The sequence below is a fragment of the Rhineura floridana genome, chromosome 7, assembly GCF_030035675.1.
Source record: "Rhineura floridana isolate rRhiFlo1 chromosome 7, rRhiFlo1.hap2, whole genome shotgun sequence".
Classification (NCBI taxonomy): Eukaryota; Metazoa; Chordata; class Lepidosauria; order Squamata; family Rhineuridae; genus Rhineura; species Rhineura floridana.
In genome coordinates, this window is record NC_084486.1 from 67,382,708 (window position 1) to 67,405,282 (window position 22,575).

General features: G+C 44.2%; 1 protein-coding gene across 2 annotated transcripts in view; it reads right to left on the minus strand.

Moving 5' to 3' along the window:
* The window catches only part of INPP5F (inositol polyphosphate-5-phosphatase F), an 89,815-nt gene that overhangs the window by 19,018 nt on the left and 48,222 nt on the right, over window positions 1-22,575 (minus strand). For both annotated transcript variants that reach the window (XM_061635833.1, XM_061635832.1), the window contains exons 5-13: window positions 19,462-19,629; window positions 19,238-19,294; window positions 18,276-18,474; window positions 17,126-17,305; window positions 15,772-15,839; window positions 15,116-15,240; window positions 14,603-14,680; window positions 12,268-12,388; window positions 11,760-11,888 (exon numbers count right to left, since the gene is read on the minus strand). In XM_061635833.1, coding sequence (XP_061491817.1) covers window positions 11,760-11,888; window positions 12,268-12,388; window positions 14,603-14,680; window positions 15,116-15,240; window positions 15,772-15,839; window positions 17,126-17,305; window positions 18,276-18,474; window positions 19,238-19,294; window positions 19,462-19,629 — 1,125 coding nt within the window. The remainder of the gene's footprint in view (window positions 1-11,759; window positions 11,889-12,267; window positions 12,389-14,602; window positions 14,681-15,115; window positions 15,241-15,771; window positions 15,840-17,125; window positions 17,306-18,275; window positions 18,475-19,237; window positions 19,295-19,461; window positions 19,630-22,575) is intronic.

Below are 22,575 nucleotides of genomic sequence, written 5' to 3' on the forward strand. Positions count from 1 at the left end.
ATGGAACAGTGGAGAAAGGTGAAGATATTTTCTTCAGAGGTAGTAGTGTTAGTCTCTAACACAACAGAGTCTTGAACCTTGAAAACATTTATTATGGCACATACTTATCAATGCCAGGAAACCTGTTATCTACTGTTTTATTTTTGCTTGCTGTGCATGGCCATTATTAATTAGGTAATTATCACCACATGTACTTTTCTGCTCTCTCCTTTTACCATTCCCCACCCCCAAACATGCAAACACAAAACCATCTAGAGCAGTGGTTCCCAACTTTTAAGAGTACGGGACCCCCTTTGTAAGCTCAAAAAAGTTTGTGACCCCCCCCATTGTAATTTTAGCCTCTATTAATGGAAAAAAATGGTGTGTGGCAAAATCACGTCTCCAAATATCCCTTTCCATAAAAAGCTCCCTGCAGACAGGAAGGTGTTGCTTTCTTTTCTTAATGCAAAGGTCCAATCAAATTGGGATCCCCCTCCCCCCCGATAGTCTGAAGATGTACAGTCCTGCCTCCCAACACCAGTGAGTTACAGTGTTGGGGTAAGATCCAGGTTCAAATCCCCACCCAGCCATGAAGCCCACTGGGTCACCTTGGGCCAGACACAGTCTCTCAGCCCAATCTACCTCACAGGGTTAGTGTAAGGATAAAATGGAAAGGGGTGGAACCACGTGCACCACCTTGAGCAACTTGGAGGAAAGCTGGGATATAAATGCAGTAATAATAAAATAAATACATACATTTCATCTGCAGTATGTGGACCCCAGCCTCAGCCAACCTGCTGAGCTTTTTAATAACAACAACAACAACAACAAACCAGCAATGTGGTAGTGGTAGGGATACTAGATTGTGAAGACAAAAGGATGGATAGATTGAGGAGGGAAGTTAGCATTTTTAGGCCTTGGGATGATCATCAGAACTGATGACTTGGTTAGCGTGCACTTAGAGAATGAAAGTAGAGCAGAAGACAGATCACAAACACATCTGCCCCTCCTGCAAGCATCTGCAGACGTGCATGCATTTGGGCATGTGGGAGGGAAGAAACTCTCAAGTGCTACAGCATCTTGGGGAGAGAGGTTGAGGGGAAGGAATGGAGGTGAAAGAAAGGGGGGACACTGGCACACACACTTAGCCTCAGAGATGGGGGGTGAGCAAGTCCTGAGCTTCCTCACTGCTCTTTGGCTTCGTCTGCGCCAAAGGCAAGATCTGGGCAGCCTCTCAAATAAGAATATTTTTTTAAAGGAAGTGGCAGCAAAGCAGGCGTCAAGAAATGCAGGCAGGTTGGCTGCCAAGAAGGAAGGGGGAAAGCAGCCTTTCCTTGCAGCCTTGCTTCTTTTTGTGCCACGAAAAGCCCTCTCCTCTCATTCTAAGTAAGGTCGTCATCAGCAGCAGCAATGCAAGGAGCCAGGAGCTGGGATAGTAATCCCCTCTTCTTCCTGGTAGCACCTCCCTCAGCCTCCTTTGGCATCTGCCATGTGTGGTATAGGCAGATGCCTACCCTTGGAGTGCCTGAAAGACACTCCGGTGCTACAGCAAAGTCCTTCTCTCTCGTCTGGACCAATGACATACAGTCCCATCGGACTGCCCCACTTACCAACCTACTAGCCGCATTCTGCACTAGCTGTAGCCTTCAGACTATCTTCTAGGCCAGGCCAACACAGAGAACATTACAGTAGTCCAGGCAGGAGGTCACCAGAGCATGGACAACTGAGGCCAGCATATCCCAATCCAGGAACAGCTGTAGGTGGCAACCCAGCCTAAGTTGGGCATAAGCTCTCCTAGCCACAAAGCCATCTAAGACCACAGTGACAAGCTGGAATCCAGGGATACTTCCAGACTACAAACCTTCAGGGAGACTGCAACCCATCTGAAAACAGGTTGTACACCTAATTCCCAGACACAGGAGCCACCCATCCACAATGCCTCCTTATCAGGATTCAGCCTCAGTTTATTGGCCACCATCTAGTCCACCGCTGGTTCAAGACACTGGTCCAACACCTTTACAGCCTCTCCTGTTTGCGATGGAACGTAGATATAAAGCTATGTGTCATCACCACACTGATGGCACCGTGCTCAAAATCCCCAGAGAACAGCTCCCACCAATTTCATATAGATGTTGAATAGCACAGAATGGACTCTTGCAGGACCCCACAAGACAAAAGCTACAGGGCCAAACAGCAGCCTCCTAGTGCAACTTCTGGTAGCAACCCTGAACAAGTTGGTAGGAGTGAAACCACAATGTTACAGTGCTTCCAATTCCCAACCCCCTGAGTTACTGATCTGGTTTCAGGCCCAATTTTTGCACTGAAACAGCCTTGGCCACCCTGATTGATGAACTTTATTAGGAGAGAGTTGGGGGAATGCAACCCTGTTGGTTCTCTTTGATCTCTCAGTGGCTTTTGACATTATTGACCATGATGGAGGACATGAATATTAGACTGGACAGTAGTCGTCTAAAGCCTCTGGATCCAGAGAGGACCTCTTCAAGAGGGGCTGCACAACTGCCTCTTTCAAAGCATTGGGTATAACTCCCTCCCAGAATGAGGTACTAACCACACCCTGGCCCATCCAGTCAATCCTCTCCTAGTAGATTTTATCAGCCCTGATGAGCAAAGGTCAAGAGTGCATGTTGTTGGCCTCACCACCACAAACATCCTATCCACATCCTCAGGCTGCAACAACCAACTCTGATCCCACAAGGTGTTATTCAATGGTGCTCCAGGGACTTCCAACAGACGTGAATTAATTGTGGCATCAAGTTCAGCACAGACCCAAGGGATTTTGCCCTCAAAGTGATACACAAATCTCTCACAGCAGGCTATTGAGTGGTCTTTTGTCAGTTATGCCACATTAGTCCATATATCCTATGAACAGCCCTTAAAATGGACCATTGGTCTCACCTCAAGGGTGATTTTCTCAGGTAGCATGCCATCACATTGGTAACAGCGCCATCTAGCGTCCAAAGGCAAGACCTGGGGCATCAAGCCCCTCCCACTCCAGTTCATTCGTGATGAATCTGAAGTGAGATATCTGAGAAAATACAAAAGGCCCACGGGCCTACCAGCAAGGAAAATAGAGACACTGTCCCAAATCATAACACAGAACTACATTCACTTGTAACAGATTTAGAAAGGTCCTGACGTGATTACACAGTCCAAAACAGTACAACTCTGAACAGTAATAATTTGAAAGGTGGCACAAAATACCCAGACATCCTCCAACAGGGAGGGCAGTGATGGCATGCTTCCTGAGAAAATCACCCTTCAGGTGAGACCAATGGTCCATTTTCCCCAAGTAGCATGCCATCACATGGGATGTACCAAAGCAGCCCCCAATAGGGAAGGACCACCCACTGATCACTTGTCAGAGAGAACCTGTTGCAGAACATGCCTCCCAAAAGAGGCCTTGGCAGAGGCGTACCAGTCTATCTTATAATGTTTTATAAAGGAATCTGGAGTAGACCATACAGCCACTCTGCAAATCTCTGCAAGAGGTGCGTTGGTTGTGAAAGCAGCCGTAGTGGCTGCTGACCTAGTCGAGTGCGCCATGATCTTACTTGGCACTGGAAGCTTAAGTGATTCATAGGCCAATGCAATGCAGGCGCACAACCAACAAGAGAAGGTTGAGTTAGCAACTTTTTTACCCAGAGTATGTGGGTGAAAGGATACAAATAATGAATCCGTTAGTCTTATGTCCTGGGTTCGAGACAGGTAGATCTTGAGGGCCCTCTGGACATCTAGCGAGTGCCAGGCCTTCTGCAGTGGAGGGACAGGATTCAGACAGAACGAGGGAAGAACAATGTCCTGGTTGGAGTAGAAAGCTGAATAGACCTTGGGGCGAAACGACGGGTATAGATGCAATACAACTGAGTCCTTATGAAAGATGCAGAGGTATCGCGCTGAGGACAGTGCCCCCAACTCTGAAACTCTTCTTGCTGAGGTGACCGCCACCAGGAACAGGACCTTGAAGAACAACAGTCTTAATGGGACAGACCGAAGGGGCTCAAAGGGAGGGCGCTGTAGTGCTTGCAGGACCTTTGATAAACTCCAAGAAGGAAAACGGTGACATACTGCCGGCGACAGTAGGGCAGCTCCCTTCAAAAAGTGTTTGATAAGTGAGTGTGAACCCAAATGAATGCCAGGAGATGAAACGGATAAAATAGAAGACATGGTAGAGGCGTGGCGACGCAAGGTGTTTGCTTTAAGACCCATCTTCAGACCTCTATGTAGAAAATGCAACACCTGTTGCACAGTAGCTTGAAAGGGTTGGAAGTGCTGGGACTCTCACAATTTGGAAAATGTAAACCAAGTACTTTGGTAGATGAGAGACGTTGACGGTCTTCTAGATGCCAGGATGGTATCAATAACCTCTTGGGATAGTCCTGCGTAGATCAAATGTCCCCGCTCAAACGCCAAGCTGTCAGACTGAGCCATTCGGGATCCAGGTGCCATATCGGACCCTGTGACAAAAGTTCTGGCCGAACTGGCAACTTCCAAGGATCTGTTACCAAAAGAGAGAGCAGGTCTGAGACCACGGCCGGCAAGGCCAGTACGGGGCTATCAGGACCAGTCTGGCCCTTTCACGTCGCAGCTTTCTCAGCATCCTGCCCAGTAACGGTATTGGGGGAAAGGCTTATAGCAGGCCGTCCAGCCACGGTGTCACCAGTGCATCTACAGATTCTGCGGACGTGTCTAGATATCTGGAGAAGTACCGAGTCAGCTGGCAATTGTGACTGGAAGCAAACAGGTCCACTGAGAAGATGCCAAACCGCCATTGGAGAAGGTTGAATACCACCAGGTGAAGTTTCCATTCTCCCGGAATCACCTGTTGTCTGCTGAGCCAGTCGGCCGTCACATTCAAAACACCACTGAGATGTTCTGCCCTCAGTGACTTCAGATGCATTTCGGCCCAGTCAAAGAGTTGAGACGCTTCCATCTGGAGGGAATGTGACCTGGTTCCCCCTTGCCTATTCAAATGCAATTTCGCACAGGTGTTGTCTGTCCGAATCAATACATGGTCCAAAGGGAATATAGGTTGAAAATGTCAAAGGGCCAGGTGGACAGCTCTCAGTTCCAGCCAGTTGATGTTCCGACTCATTTCCGCGCTGGACCAGACATCCTGAACAAACTGGAACTTGCAGTGGGGCCCCCAGCCGGACAGACTGGCATCTGTGGTTATCAAAGTCCTGTCTGGTTCTCGGAATGAAGTTCCCTTGCTGAGGTTTTGGACTGTCACCCACCACTGGAAGGAAACCCGCAGGGCAGGATCCACGTGGATTACCCAGTGGTTGAACATGGCAATGTCCTGCTGGAAAGGCAGTAAGGGCCACTGGAGGCATCGAGTATGATGCCGAGCCCATGGTACAATGTGGATGGTGGAAACAAACATCCCCAGAGCCCTTGCCAGAAGCATCACATCCGCGTTCAAGCGATGTCTCAGGAACAGTGACATCTCTCTGATGGCTACAATGCGGTCTGGTGTCTAATATCGTTCCCAGATGCTACAGTAGCTGAGTTGGCTGAAGTTGACTTTTGTCAAGGTTGACTAGCCAACCATGGGTGCGCAGAACCTCAAGAGGGTGAACGTGAAGACGGGCCAGGTCCCTGGATCCTGCACGAATCAGCAAATCGTCCAAATAGGGATAAATATGCACCCCCTGGAGGTGGAGGAAAGCCACCAGGGTGAGCAACACTTTGGTGAAGACTCTCAGGGCCGACAAGAGTCCGAATGGCATTGCCCAGTATTGGAGGTACTGGGGGCCAAAAGCAAACCGTAGGGAACTTCTGTGAGCAGGACAAATAGGTATGCGGAAGTAAGCTTCTTTGAGATCGATGGAGGCCAGAAAGTCCCTGTCCTGTAGAACTTCTATAATGGACGCTAGGGACTCAAATTTGAATCATCGATACTTCACGAAACGGTTGACAAACTTGAGGTCTAGCACCACCCTCCATGACAGATCTTGTTTGGGAACAACAAACAGGAGGGAGTAAACCCCTTCTGCCCTCTCTGCTAATGACACTGGTTCTACTGCAGCTACGTCAAGGAGATGAACTATAGCTTCCTGCATGATCCAGCGCCATGATCTCTGGGAAGAGGAGATGGAAGGAATCTGTCTGGAGGGGTTGACCAAAACCCTAGTTCATAGCCGTGAGAGAAGAGATCTCTGACCCAAGCAACCTGTGTCAAACGCAGCCAGAGGTTTGCAAACCGAAGCAATCTGCCTCCAACAGGGATGGCGTTAGTATTGTCTGTGCTGATGAGCTCCTCTACCATATGAGGAGTTCAGGAGACCTGGACATCCCTGATACTGACCTCTGCCTTGAAAACGTTGTTTGCGCCAGGATCCCCTGGAAGGATGGAATTCGGTAGATCAAGAATCGCAACCCCATCCCCCAGGCCACATACTCCAAAAGGACTGAAACTAGCGGTATGAAGCGAAGCATCTGAACAGCCTGTGATCATCCTTCCTGGCTGTGGCCAATACTGGCTTTCAATTATCTTTGGGGTCCACCAAGACCGCTTTGAGGGCTTCCTCTCCGAAAAGTAATGACCCAGGAAAAAGGGACCCTGGCCGCAGAATCAGCATCCCAGTGCCTGAGCCAAAGTGTACGCCGAGCCACCACCTATGCTGCTAGAGCCCATGCTCCCAGCTGAGTTGCATCTAAGGTGGCATCAGCCACAAATGCTGCAGTCTTATGCAACTTCACCAGGCCTCTTCTTAGCGTGACCAGACCTGGATTAGGGTCATCTAAGAGTTCGTCCAGCCACATCATAGAAGCTCTTGAGAAGATGGAAGCTGCAGCAGAGCCCCAAATAGCAAAAGCGGTAGCCTTGTGATTTTTACGCAAGGCGTAGTCTAGCCACCGCTCAGAAGGATCCTTTAGCTGGGAGTCCCCTTCTTTCGGCATGAGGGACCTCGAGACCAAATTAGAAATCGGCTCGTCTAACCCTGGGACGTTCAGATGATTCATGAACTCCGGAGCCAAGATATAGAGTCTGTTGGCGAGAACAAAAAAATGGTGTGCCTGCAGCGGGTGAGTCCATTCTTCCTTGGCTAGTTTGTCGATGGGAACTGGAACAGGAAGGTAATGATCTGTCGATCTTGGAGATTTCAGAACCTTGGCCGCTTTCACAGGGGGAGTGGTAGATTCAGTCTGTAAAGGTTGGAGGCCCAAGGTGTCCAGAACACTACGAGCAAGGGGAGGATAGTCAGCTGAATCAAAAAGGCAATAGGATGAATCCTCCTCCAGTTCTGAATCACCGCTCCACTCATCTCCCTCAGCTTGAAGAGAATACAATGGATCCTCCAAACCGGTAACCTCAGAGCCAATCCTGCCTCTAGCGACATCAAATGGGTTTGGAGAGGATGGTGAATGAACATCATTGCAGCCGCAATGACCCATAGTGCCAGATTGTTGCTGGACACTGCTGAAGCAACGCATTCGCCTGTCATCGTGACTGCACTTCTGAGAAGAAGCTCAGTTTGTCCTGCAACTGAGAAATTCCAGTGTCAACTGCAACCCCAGTACAGGGGCAAGAGCAGTCATCTGAGGATCTGAGGACACTGGCTGCACTTGGTGGAGCAGAGATGGTTGCCCTTGTTGAGGCAAAATTGCACAGGTCTAATCAGGCTGGTGAGATGTATTAGCCCTAGTCGTTGATATGGGTTGGGACGTACAGTCCAAAGGTGGTTGGCTAGGAAACCCTTCAAAGTCATCCTCAGACGAATGAAAGAGGGCTGTTAATCTCTCTTGGCCAGCATCCTCTGAAGCGGGGACAGACACGTATCTTACTCGCTTGGCAGCGCTGTGGCTAGACAAGTGCTTGGTTTTAGCAACAACCTTGGAGTGGAGTCTGGGTTGCTTGTGCTTAGTAGACTTGTGATGTGACTGGGCCTTGCGTGGTTGGTTTGCCCGTTGCATGAGCTGCCTCTGGCTGTTGATCCGCCATCATATACATGCACAAAGGTGGGGGGGTGAAGTAACTGTCACCAACACACGCAGAGGTGGGGGGTGCAGTGTGGAGAGGGGCTTCAGTACATGCCCACAGGTGGGGGAAGCGGTACAACCCCAAGTGCACTATTGGCGACTAAGTGCAAGGCAACCACGCTCAAGTACATACTCAGCATGAGAGGCGCAGTCCTGCTCTTGTCCAGTTAATATGCAGAAGCCTGTCTGTTCAGGGCCTCTGTAATTTATTTATTTATTTATTTATTTCAAACCTTAGAACAATATAGTCTAAATATCCACTTCACTGAAACAATGCACACACAGAAAACGTGAAGGAGTGAGCGGAAGCCAGAAGGAGATAAGCCAAAAGTCTCATTAAACTAAAAGAGCGGGGGAAAGGCAACGGACAAAATGGCGTCCGCTGAAAAACAGCGGGAAAATTTAAAACAAAATGGAGACCGTCCCGAAGTCAGGGCCAGGTCGTTTAACAAAGGTGCAATGGCGGCCGTCACGTAGCCAGAGAAACTCCAGGTGGAGCAGGGGAAGCATGCTGCCTGCGTAAAAATAAACGTGAAGAAGCCGCCGCAGCAGCGAAATAAAGAGCGGCCACCGCATCCTCCTTATGGCTGCAGTAGCGAGCCGGGGGGGGGCGCAGCCATGTTCTCCTTATGGCCGCAGTAGAGAGCCGGGGGGGGCACATACGTGGTCTCCTGATGGGCGCAGTAGCGAGCCGGGTGGAGAAATCCTCACCACAGGAGACTCTATGAAAGAGCCAGCAAAGTCTGCAATAAAGGGAGCCGCAACTCGAGCTCTTAGCAGCCAAAAAATACAAAGAAGCCGCTGCCTGGGTAAAAAGGAAGCTGGCGGCAAGAATAGGTTTCGCCGCGGGCTCCTAATAGAAGGAAGCCGCCAGCAACGGCTGCAAGAAAAGGAGCTGCAACGCAAGCTCCTAGCAGCCAAAAAAAAAAATACAAAGCCGCCACCACCGCTGCCTGGGAAGAAAGGAAGCTGTGGGAGCGGGCTCAGCAGACGAAGAAACGTCTCTGCCTGAGGGGGAACAGCAGCCACCGCTGCCCCCAAAACAAAGAAAAGGCAAGGAAAAGGTAGGGCAGGAAAAAATGGGGAAAACCAAAACAAAAACCCCAATAAGCCCCAACTATATCAAAATAAGAACAGTGAAAGTGAGGGGAGGGAAAAGTGGAAGCACAAACTCGCAAGCACAACCTAGTCCCACACTCTCTCACTCACAACATTCACACAGACTTAACTTAGCTACAAATGCTACCCTAAGCATGGATATAACTGCCTCGGACGAAGGCAAGAATGAACTGGAGTGGGAGGGGCTTGATGTTGACTTCAATACATTCTTGCCTTCAGATGCTAGGTGGCGCTGTTACCCACATGATGGCATGCTACCTGGGGAAAAAGGTTAACCCACATGGCTAATATTCAATGAATTAAAAGATTATCAGAAATGGCAAAGAAGTTTACGACATCTTGTATCATATCTTTAACACCCCTGATGGTATTCAACTAAATTCTTGCACTAGCGGAACAACTTCAACTAGTGCAAGGGAATTAACCCTCCTTCCTCCACCTGCACCCTCCCCAAATCTGCTCTGAAGGGTTGGGGGAAATCCGTCGGGACTTAGACTCCAATGTTACAGCAGTTGAATCGAATGAGGTATCCAGAGCACGGCCTTGTCCTGATTCTTTGGATGAGTTGGTACAGCTTGAGGACGTTGACAAGGTGCTTGGATTGGTGTGTGCAACCACTTCTAAGTTGGACCCTTGCCCCTCTTGGCTAATAAAAAGCTAGCAGGCATGGAACAGCTGGCTGGGCCAGGGAAGTGATTAATGCCTCATTGCGAGAGGGAGTGGTCCCTAGCTGCCTGAAAGAGGCGGTGGTAAGACCACTTCTGAAGAAATCGTCCTTGGACCCAGAAAATCTTAACAATTACAGGCCAGTAGCAAATGTCCCATTCCTGGGCAAGGTCCTCGAACGAGTGGTTGCCAGCCAGCTCCAGACACTCTTGGATGAAACCGATTATCTAGATCCATTTCAATCGGGTTTCAGGCCTGGTTTTGGTACAGAGACAGCCTTGGTCGCCCTGTATGATGACCTTTGTCGGGAGAAAGACAGGGGGAGTGCGACTCTGTTGATTCTCCTTGATCTCTCAGCGGCTTTTGATACCATCGACCATGGTATCCTTCTGGGGAGACTCGCTGATTTGGGAGTTGGTGGCACTGCTTGGCAGTGGTTCCGCTCCTACTTGGCGGGTCGTCTCCAGAAGGTAGTGCTTGGAGAGCACTGCTCGACACCCTGGGTACTCCAGTATGGGGTTCCACAGGGGTCAGTTTTGTCCCCCATGCTTTTTAACATCTATATGAAGCCCCTGGGTGCGGTCATCAGGCGTTTTGGAGTGTGTTGCCATCAGTATGCTAATGACATGCAGCTCTACTTCTCCTTTCCATCTTCTTCAGGTGAGGCTGTCAATGTACTGAACCGTTGCCTGGCTGCGACAATGGACTGGATGAGGGCTAATAAACTGAGGCTTAATCCAGACAAGACTGAGATGCTGTTAGTGGGAGGTTCTCCCGACCGGATGGTGGATGTTCAACCTGTTCTGGACGGGGTTACACTCCCCCTGAAGGAGCAGGTTCGTAGTTTGGGAGTTCTTTTAGAACCTTCACTGTCACTTGAGGATCAAGTAGCCTCGGTGGCACAGAGTGCCTTTTGCCAACTTCATTTGGTGGCCCAACTTCGCCCCTATCTGGATAGGGATGACCTCGCTTCAGTTGTCCATGCTCTGGTAACCTCTAAACTAGATTACTGCAATGCGCTCTACGTGGGGCTGCCTTTGAAGATGGTTCGGAAACTGCAGCTCGTGCAAAATGCAGCGGCCAGATTGATAACGGGGACCAGGCGGTCCGAACATATAACACCGATTCTGGCCTGCTTGCATTGGCTGCCTATATGTTTCCGGGCCCGGTTCAAGGTGCTGGTTTTAACCTATAAAGCCTTATATGGCGCGGGACCACGATACCTGATGGAACGCCTCACCCGATATGAACCTACCCGTACGCTATGCTCAGCATCGAAGGCCCTCCTCCGGATGCCTACTCAGAGGGAGGCTCGGAGGGTGGCGACAAGAAAGAGGGCCTTCTCAGTGGTGGCCCCCGAATTATGGAATAGTCTTCCTGACGAGGTACGCCTGGCGCCGACATTACTATCTTTTCGGCGCCAGGTTAAAATTTTCCTCTTTTCCCAGGCATTTTAGTATCTGTAAAAATGTTTATGTTTTTAAATTTAAATTTTAAGCTTTTAAAAAACTGTTTTAAATATGTGTTTCATTGTATTTTATGCTGATTGTTGTGAACCACCCAGGGAGCTTCGGCTATGGGCGGTATATAAATTTAATAAAATGAAAATGAGATGAAATGAACAGATTTAATGGCCCATAGGGAGAGGAGAGGGGAAGAACATTCTGTTGTCCAAGGAAAACTCCTTGCAGAATGTTCAACTTAGTGCCACATTGAATACAACCCTCTGCCTCCAATATAATATGCCACGAATCCAGAGGACATTAAACACTAGTCTTTACCAACCAGTCAGAATGCAGAGTTAAGTCATTCTTGTTTGATTAACTGACACTTCTATAGGAATATCCAAAAGTACCAAATAAGACAACAATAGCTCAAGTGTATACCTTATAAACTATTCCTGTTATGCTCTTGCTATAAGTTCAGTTTACAATTCTGAAATAAGTTACAAACAGTGTGTGGGTTTTTCACTTCAAGTAAAGTATTTTTACCTTTAAAGCTGCTGTTCCAGCATACTGTCTGCTTATGGCATCGCCATTGTTAGCCCATATGATCTGGTAGATTCGATTGCATTTCATTGGCAGTGGTTGTTCTGGTGGCATCACACCCAACTTTTTCAACTGGAATTTAATTTATTTGTTATTACTTAGTACCATTATTTCTTTGTTTTACTCTAAGGAGTGCAAAGTTGTTTTTTATAATAAGATCATATTATCTTTCTCCAGAAGCTACACATGCAATTTTTGTCTGGCATTTGGAGAACTATGTCTCAATGGTTAATAGGAGAAAAATGAATGTCCATATTACTTGTACAATCATTAACAATTCTGACATCCCTAGATCTAGTGTTTTCCAGTAAGATCATGCTTTGCATAAGGAGGATTATTCTGAAGCAATTTAAGGATGAATCAACTATGCACACATTCTATACTGGCCTAATAGTTAAGGATCATTGACTACATTTAACATAGTTAACTATTAAAGTTTCAATGCTAATACCTGCTGTTCCATAACTATACGGGCAACAGCAGCTTGGACAACATTGGTCCGATCCAAGCAATCCATACAGTTAACCCGGAAAATTCCTTCCTGCTTGCAAATCACTCCAGCTTGGTCCACCCTTCCAAAAAAACAAAAAAAAAAATAGAAAGCTTAAAACAGAATTATCCTATATTCTTTATCATAGAAAAATATAGTCTTACCAGAATAACCCAGTCTATAGTGCTCACCTACATGTGGGAGAATTTTTCCATGCCATAGGAGAAATTCAGAAAATTGCTTCAAGAAACTTGCCCATGGAAAAGGGCACTTAAAGCAGAAAACATTACCCACTCTATTTAACTGCATCATGCTTTATAGAGAACATTGTACTGCACTTGGTGAAGACTGGACAGGAATGTCATGGTGTTAACCTATACTTTAAGTCTTGTCCAAACCTCTCCTAATTAATTTTATGTAATACAGCCACAAGAGTGGATTTTCCGCATTCCGCAATGTTAAATTGAAAATACCCCCCATGCCATTCTGATGCTTTCCATAAGCTCATTTCAAAACAAAACCTTACAAAACTTATAGTCCTGAACTCAGAAATGCTTGCTTAACAACCCTGTAAATTTTCATGGCAATACACAAAACAGTCAGACAGAATAGAGAGTTCAAAGTGTAAAAAGGGAAAAACCAGACCCCGTTTGACTTTTTTCTTTCAAAGTTTTCATAATCTGTTGAAATTAATTAAAAATCAGCCATGTTCACAGAGTACCTGTAATCCTATTACTGATCCTGCCCATACTAGGACCTTCATCTTCTTCAGTTTAAAAGTAAAAAAAAAAAATGCCTGGCTGATTTTTAATTAATTTAGGAAATTTAGCACTGAACTCAATGATAAGCCAGCGCATGCTCAGTAAGAACCACTGTCAGTGTTCTAAAAGCCAGACACAGCTGCTTGGCTTCGCTAGGCTAATAAGGAGGCCACACCCATGCCAGACATTTATTCACTTGAGACAGTCACAGCTTCTCCCAAAGAATCCTGGGGAGTGCAGTTTGTGAAGGGTGCTGAGAGGAGATTCCTATTCCCCTGACACACCTCCAGTGGCCAGAGTACTTTAACGGTCAGATTGAAGCTCTGTGAGAGGAACAGGGCACCTCCTAGCAACGCTCAGCACCCTTCACTACACTTCCCAGGATTATTTGGGGGAAGCCATGACTGTCTAAAGTGGAATAAAGGTCTGGTGTAGATGTGGCCAGTGGCAGCTTTGGTTTAAATTTGGGTGGGAGACTACATGTGCCTGCTGTAGAATAAAAAGGTAGGGGAAACACCAAAAAAGAATGATACTGTTCACAATGTTTTTCCTTTTGGAAAGGAAAGGGGCTTCCTCTTTGCCTAGTGCCCACCCACCCAATCTCCTCCCCTTTACTCCCTCCCCTTCCTGCCCATCCCCCCAGGTCAGTTTCACCTATCCTAAGCATGATTGCACAGGAGTAAATCCCACTGAACCCAACAAGCATGCAAATGATCAAACCTGCCATCGCCTCCCTTTTGACCCTTCCCTCCCCCTTCCTTTGCTCCTCCCTTCCCCTTCTCCATCCCCATTCCCTTCCAATCCCCTCCTTCCTCCATGGTCAGTTTTACCTATCTTAAGCATGATTGCACAGGAGTAAATCACACTGAACTCAATAAGCATACAAATGATCAAACTTGCCCTTTTCCTCCCTTCCCCCTTCTGCTCAGAGGCACCTGTTACCAAATTCTTCCAAGCTACACAGGAAGAGGATTGGACTGAGAAAGACCAACCCAAATTGTGTTTGCATTTTGACAAAATTGTAGGGCAGTACAATATCTCAGAAAGGTGGTCAGGTCTCCTGCTCCCCTGGTGCATTCATATAGTTGCCCAATTTCCCTGCTTTTTAAAGTTTGATAGAAATATCTGTTGGCTATAGGAAAGTTCTTAAACCGTAAGGGGTTTTTGCTTATTAGTGAATAAGTAACAGGAACATCAAAACAATAAAGCATAACACTAAAATAACCATTAACAGAACCATAATGCTAAAAAAAAATCCAGCTCAGTAATTAAACCTAAACAAAATCTATTCAATAAAACCTATTTAAGAATATGTGACGAACAACAAATAAGACTTCAGTGCTGTTCTAAAAGCCTGCAGTGACAGTGCCTCATGTACTCCAGCTAGCAACATGTTCCATAAATGTAAGGCCACAACCCAGAGTAAGGGACCTTACCAAGTAACTTATGCTCCATTACAAGGTTAGAAAGGACATAGAAAATGAACTGCATAAACTATTGTATTTTCAAAGTTAAATGAACATCTTAATACTTGCCAGCACCACTTCACATCAGTGATTATGTCTGAAATGGCATCTGTCAAAGTTTGAACATTTTCAAACTTCATTCCACGGCTAAAAGGTACAAAGAAAATACAATTTACCGTACAGCTCTATATTTTATACCGCACAAAATTTGAGAGGGTTTTTTTTAAAGCATTTTCAAGTATCTGCTACAAAACCCAGACTAATCAAATTGAAAAGCTGCATCTGCTTTTTGATAAAATGAGGATGGGTCCTCCTCATGGCCACTCACTCTGGTATCAATTTGTATAAACACACACAAAAATACACTTATACAAATATTTGTATAAACCTGATGTTTCAAAATGACAGTTTATAAAGATGTTGAAATGTTTAATGCACAGAAGCATCTAAAGCTGAGAAATTAAACTCTGAAAAACACCTGCCATTCTATACCAGTTTACAAGGAACATATATAATGAAACAGAATGTTATGATTTAGCATTTTAGTATTAAATTGCTATAGTAAGATATTTTGAGCCTTACCAGTGTTCATGGAAGTCAAATGAAACATATGTAAGGCTTGGATTGTTGTACATTAAAACTTGTTTAAGGTAGCTATCACCAATAATTTTTTCTCGTCCAGCCTGGTCCACCAAGTTAATGATAATCTGTTAAAAGTTAGCAAAATAAAAATGCAAACATGTCAATTGAAAGTACAAACATTTCTGGTCCAGAAAGAACTCTATGTGATTTCTAAGCACTCTCTCAATAAATGCTAGAAGCTCAATCAGTACTTGTGTCCTTTAGAGTGCCACCATGCTATCAATTAATTACATATACTCCCACATTATGGACTAATCAGGGCAAGGAGAATTCCATGACTGGAACAGTTTTTCCTCCAGCTCTCCAACATTCAGGATTGGGAGAAAAAGAGTACACACATGCACAGACACCAGTCTTGGGCAGCAGCAGTAACTGAGATGCTCTCTGGTATACAAAGGCGGTATGCTCACAAGCATCTCAGTGTCTATTCTTGTTATTGCTGTTACAATGGTTGCCTTTGTTTTTATTGTTAGCAGTAATAACTTTCAAGATCAAACACTCATGTATTTTTGTTCTTTAAATTTAAAAACCTATACCCAAAGATTATAATAGTTTCAAATTTTAACATACAATCTTGGAAGAATTTGGAAACCCACCTGTTTCATATAAATTTTCAACTGTTCTTCAAAATGTGCACGGAAATAAGGAATAGTTTCTTTTTCACCTGCAAAGAGACATTGTTAATGAAGTTTAGGGGGTGCAAGAGGCACATTTATAAGTATTCAAATGGGGCATATTGGAACTATGTATGTACAGGACTCTGTGGAAAACCATTTAAAGGAAAGAGCAAATTACTGCAATGTGATGTATGTGGGCAATTCTGGTGAATAATTAAATATCAGGACATCTTTCCATATGGACTCCTGCTTCTTATTCAGCACACCTCCACAAGAAGTCTACTACAAAGTTCTTATGACACAGTACAGAACTACATGATGACATCTCATCTGATGCTAGGCCCTGCTATTATCCCAACCAGCTGTTAAAACCCATCTTCACTACCAGATGCATCTAATTTCCTGAGAGAAAGCCCTCTGGAGATGTACCTTTGCAATACATTAAGAAATCCTAACTATTAAAACTCAGCACTATCACAGGTATTTTAATCCGCATGCAAGAATGTGATTTTGTCTTCTCTTTGCTTGAGAAGCTGTGCTTTATGGGAAAGTGGGTGGTAAACCAACTTTCAGTGGCAGAGTACAATTCAGGTTCAATCCCTGGCATCTCAATGCAATTAGGGAATTCAACTGATCTAACTCGACAGCCACATTCAAGACTTTCAGATTCAGTTGTATTAAGATAGGTGGGCCATTTGGTCTGATTCTATATAATGATCTAAGGAAAATAGCTTGTCAGCACAGCTAATGGGAACAGAGTTAACTCTGCTGAAAATTTAGATGAACTTAAATGCCAAGTAATCCAAATTCCCAATGTAAAGACAAGGAAAATATGGCAGAATTTGCACATCACACATATGAGTTTCAAGATGCCAAGAGAAATTTAGTTTGCAGAATGGTTGCTTCCACAGAAGAATGTCAAAAAAAGGTAGTGGGCTCAAGTTATTAAACTAAACCCTTCTTTACATGTACCTGGAACATCACAGTTGCTTCCAATTCAGTCTAAGAATGTATAACACTTTCACCTGTGTAGTTCAGTTTTATAGCATTTGCACAATGCACCTAAGTGGCACTTTCCATCTGGGAAGTGTGCCAGCTGTGTGTCAGACAAATGTAAAACTAAACTATGTGAGCAACTGCTTAATATGTCCTGGAGCAACATGGGAACTATGAAGATGACAGCAATGACAATGCTCTAGGTACATGTAAAGGGGACATAAGTGACCACCTTTACATCTACATGAAATGCAGCTTTAAAAAGCAGTAATAAAAATTTAAGTCTATCAAACACTATAATAAAAGCACAAGCTACTAATAATGTACCAACACTTACATTTGTCTAGTCGTGGCCGGGGATTGTATCTATAACCAACCTGACTCCAGAACACAGGCACAGAGCCTCTTGTCTGAACAAAAGAGAGGGTGTGGTTATGAACATGAATCAGTTGTTCAGTCTCCACATAATTTGCCACATTCCCATTTTTATCAACACCTCTTCGTTTGTAACGCATTCCTAACAAGAAAGAAAAGATATAGTAATAATAACCATAGTATTTGTCCACCTAAGTTACAGCTGCTAAGTATTACTCCTTTACAGTAAAAATATAAAGAGATCAAAAATTTCAAATCAAAAACAAAACTGCTATCAGTAGATTATCCCTGCAGCAGATGCTCTGGGGGGAAATTAAATGGCTGAAATGAAATAAATCAATCTGAAAATTCAGAGAACTACTGTGAACCAAATCTAGCACATTTATAATAAACTCCAACACTAGATAAAATCAACACTGTGTACTCATTGTGAGGAAAATAAGCTAAGCAAACTAACTCCAGAATGTTGGGGGAGGGGAGAGAGAGACATGGCATATATTCCATTTTTATTATTCCATTTTTTATTCATACAGCAAAAAGATTGCAAGCCCTGATAAGCAGTTGGGAAAGAAAGCTGTTCTTGCCTGCCAAACAGCTCATCAGTAAGAGAAATCAATTAGAAATATGTAATAGTTTCTAAGCTTCTGTATGTTAAAAAATAAACAATAAGTTATTGTCTTGGGTCCTCAGTTATTAAAGATTTTCACAGAAGGGAAGTTTCCCATCCTCTCTTCTCTCCAGCAGCCCCTTGTGCCCAAAAAAGGCTTTTGGGGAAGCAGAGGTGACTGTTGGGGCACTGGGGAGAGCAGAGGAGGAGAAAGGGGAAGCTTTCCTTTCATGAATATTCTTAAAGTTAATTTGCCTTTAGAATCCAAGTGAATTTTTTCCCCTTCGCCTAGAAACTAGGTCAGATGAATATAAATATTGTAGCTTGGACAGCAAAATTTCTATCTCATTATCCCAAAGTAATACAGAAGATTAATGTAACTAGAAAATAAATTTGTGAAACATTTGTTTACCAGCTCAAAAATGCCAATTTAAAAGCTTTTTCAATTAAACAAAGTCACTAGGACATCATGGATTTCTTAAGCACTTGGACTGCACATGCTTACCAGCTCTATGGCGGCTGCGGCGTGAGATAAGTGCCACAAGAAAACATGGGTGAATATCATCCACACAGACGGACTCTTGAGCTGGTGTCTCAGGACTGCTCTTCTCCTCATCTGACGCTTCATTATAATTAACTACCAGTTCTTCAATTTGAACAAATCCCTGGATGACTGGGATAATCCAAAAATCCACTTCAGATGTCTACAAAGTTAAAAAGAAATAAAGGAAGTACAATTTGCCTCTCCATGGAAGTTAAAAAGCAGAAAATAGTCTAAAATGTTAACTCTAAACTTTAAAGTTTGCATATAAGACCAGTAAGATCATTCAGTAGAAGTCAGGGCTTGTCTACAGAACAGGCAGCAACTGTGGTGATCTAATTAAAAGGTCTGCCTGCCTGATTGTCCTTCTATCTGCCTAGCTCATCTGCTTTGGAAAGACTTTTTGAAGAATCTTGTGTCTCAGCCTAGCACAGACAGCACACAGCCATTGGCCAGTGCATCTGTTGGAGGAGGAACTCAAGACAATTTTATCTAAGCAGGACCAGTAGCAACAGTACCCCTGAACACTAAGAGGGTAGAGGTTGGTGTACATATAATGCAGAGCCACAGCTAACACAAGGAAAGGAAAGGAAGAAATCACATTTGTGAGGGTGGGGGTCATGGTGGAGGAATATGTATTCAAAAGGTTGGCTCTGGTTTGTAACCCATGCTTTACAGAAAACTAGCATTTAAACTGGATTACAGAAGAGATTAAAACAAATAAAAATGTTATTTAGGCATTTCAATTCACCATTCTGCACTAGTTTCCGTATCTGTATTACGGAAAGTTCGGAAGTGTCACATGAAGCATAACAAAACTCCTTATTCATTAATTTGATTAAGCAGTATGAACAAAGAAAGTAGAACAGATTTCTACTTTCTGTGCATAGGTTCTAAAGTACATATTCATACAGAATATTACTCACATTAATATTGATCAAATCCTCTATCATGTGTTTGTTCCAAAAGAATCTATCATCGACCTGAAAAAGAAATTAAAATCTTTCCATTAAAAGATGACAGAACAATGCATTTCCCTAGGCAAGCACACCCTTATCAGAGAACAAATAAGAAATACTCAAATGAGATACATGCACACAGGCATCCAAGAGTTTGCTCAAACTAACAATTTTTCAGTAGACATCTTTACCTTCCTCCAAAGTGGCAAGTTAGCCTTCTCACGTGCACTTTGCCTTTGTGCAGAGTTGGTTAGGTCATAAGTCAAGCTATAATAAAAAGAATCCGAGTCCATAAACATTTTGAATAGTTCTTCCAGCAGCCGCCTCTCCAGTCTCTCTTTCTCTTTACTTTCTTTAACCTGTGAAACAAAATATCAGACTGAGTGGGAAAATGTAACAACGTGTAATTAACCTCTAGTCTGTACACTTTTAGTGTTCTTGCCTAACAGTAAACTTCCTCACATTTGCTCTTGTACTACTTTAATAAAAGAAATTCATTAACAGGCAAAAAACCTTGCAGTTTAAGAACATACCTATAGCCAACAGATATTTCTTTAAAATAAACTTTAAAAAGCAGGGAAATTGGGCAACTATAGTGAATGCACCAGGGGAGCAGGAGACCTGAACTCCTCTCTGAGATATTGGACTGCCCTACAAACATGTCAAAATGCAAACACAATTTGGGTTGGTCTTTCTCAGTCCAATCCATTTCCTGTGTATCTTGTAATATATTGGTAACATTTGCATTTTACAAATTTGTAAGGCAGTACAATATCTCAGAGAGGAGTTCAGGTCTCTTGCTCCCCTGGTGCATTCACTATAGCTGCCCAATTTTCCTGCTTTTTAAAGTTTGATAGAAATATCTGTTGGGTATAGGTATGTCCTTAAACAGCAAGGTTTTTTTGCCTATTAGTGAATTTCTCTGCTTTTTAAGCCGGGAGGTAAGAAATGGGATCCTGTGCAAGTTTGCTGAGAATGGATTGATCGTATGCACACTTATTGAATTCAGTGGGATTTACTCCCGTGCAATCATGCTTAGGATAGGTAAAACTGACCTTGGGGAGGGAGGCCTGGAGTGGTCAGCAGAGAAGGAAAAAGGAAAGAGGGGAGGGGAAAAAGGAGGACGAAGGGAGAGGAGAGGGGAAAGGCAGGTCTGATCAATGACATGCTTATTGAGTTCAATGGGATCTACTCCCATGCAATCATGGCTAGGATAGCTAAAACTGACCATGGGGGAGGAGGGAGGGGAGAGTAGAAAGAAGAACGACTGGGGGGGAGGGGAGCAAAAGAAGAGGGAGGCAGAAGGAGGGGAATGGAAGGGGAGAGGCGAAGAAAGGGGGAGGGAAGGGGCAAAAGGGAGGTGATACAAGGGAGGAGGAGGGGATGGCAGGTTTGATTATTTGCATGCTTATAACATAACAACAACATGACTGTCTCAAGTGAAATAAAGGTCTGGTGTGGGTGTGGTCCCGATTAGGCAAACCCAGGAGCTGTGAATCTGGCTTTTAGAAGACTGACTGTTGTTCTTACTGAGCATGCCCAGCCTTATCACTGAGTTAAATGCTAAATTTCTTACATTAAAAATTAGCCAGGCATTTTTTTTACTTTTAAACATCAGAAGATGAAGGTCAGAGTATGGGGCAAAGTCAGTAATAGGATTACAGGTACTCCGTGAACATGGCTGATTTTTAATTAATTTCAACAAATTAGGAGAACTCTGACAGAAAAAAAGTCAAAACGGAGTCTGGTGTTTTCTCTCTTTTTACACTTTGAACTCTTGATTCTCTGTTTTGTGTATTGCCATGAAAATTTGCAGGGTTGTTAATCAAGCATTTCTGAGTTCAGCACTATAAGTTTTGTAAGGTTTTGTTTTGAAATGAGCTTATGGGAAGCATCAGAATGGCATGGGGGCTATTTTCAATTTACAATTGCGGAATGAGAAAAATCCATGCTGACTATAGTATAAACACAATCCATGGATCTGAGTGAAAGACCTAAGTAATCCCTTAAAATATTTATATCCAAAAATATACTGATTAAACAACTTTTCTCTCCCCCTGCCCTCATCCATTGTTGTTGTTACATGCTCTCAAGTCGATTCTGACTTATGGCAACTGTATGAATCCTTTTTTTGGTTGTATTCACAGGGTTTTCATGGTAAGAGGTATTCAGAGGAGGTTTACCATTGCCTACCTCTGAGGCTAGTCCTCTCCAGCTGGCTAGGGCCTGCTCAGCTTGCCACAGCTGCACAAGCCAGCCCCTTCCTTGTCCGCAACTGCTAGCTGGGAGGCTACTGGGCTCCTTGGGATTATGCAGCTTGCCCATGGCTGCACAGGTGGCAGGGCATGTAACCCCAGAACCACTCACTGTGGGGGTGATCGTTAGCTGGCCCTTGACACCCAGGAGACACGAGCAGGGATTTGAACTCACAGACTGTGGCCTCCCAGACAGGCTCTCTTCCCCACTGTGCTATACCAGCTGTCACCCTCATCCATAGCTATCATGAAAGTGGATGAGTAAGCCATAAAAGTAAACTACTAATCTGAAGCCTTGCTCCTGAAATTCAGGCAGAGAGACAAGTAAGCATAGGGTGTTATGTTACAGCAGGTCCAAAATGTAGCCAAAACATTAACTCTTAATTTTATTACAGATTTCAAGTCAGGGGAGATAACAAGACTTCCAGTTTTCCTACACAGCATAAGTTGCTCATGCAGCATCCACAATACATTCCTTTATTTTGGTGCATGGAGGGAAGTAAAAAGATCAGACTGCATCAAATTTGACACTTTTCACAGTTTACTGAGCAATTTTATCTTATAAAAAAACAATGGGTTGGGTACAGACTGTCCCGATGATGGAAAGGACTAAGAGCCAGCTGAGGGGGAAAAAGTCTATCCACTTTCTGTAAGTAATTATGAATAAATTATGAACACTATAAATTCCAACTATGAATATTTTTGATACATCTTTATTCAGTCTTCCCTTTCCCCAAAACATTTTAGACTTTTTAATGTAGGAAAGGTGCTTCAGCTCCTGTGATCAGTTTGGTTGCTCTTTTGAAAAGAGATTTTGAAGGGAAGGGCAGCATTACGTATTTGTTCTGGGAGAAAGTTCCAACAAAGAAAAGATGGAGTCATTCCAGGGAGCAGGAAACCTGAATGTAATGTAACTGGGATGAATACAGAATCTTATCAGTGTTTCCTTCTCAAACTGGGGGGAGGCAATGAAAGGGGTATTGCAGGGCTTGGACCTGGGCCCAGTGCTCTTCAACATTTTTATTAATGACTTGAATGAGGAGGTGCAGG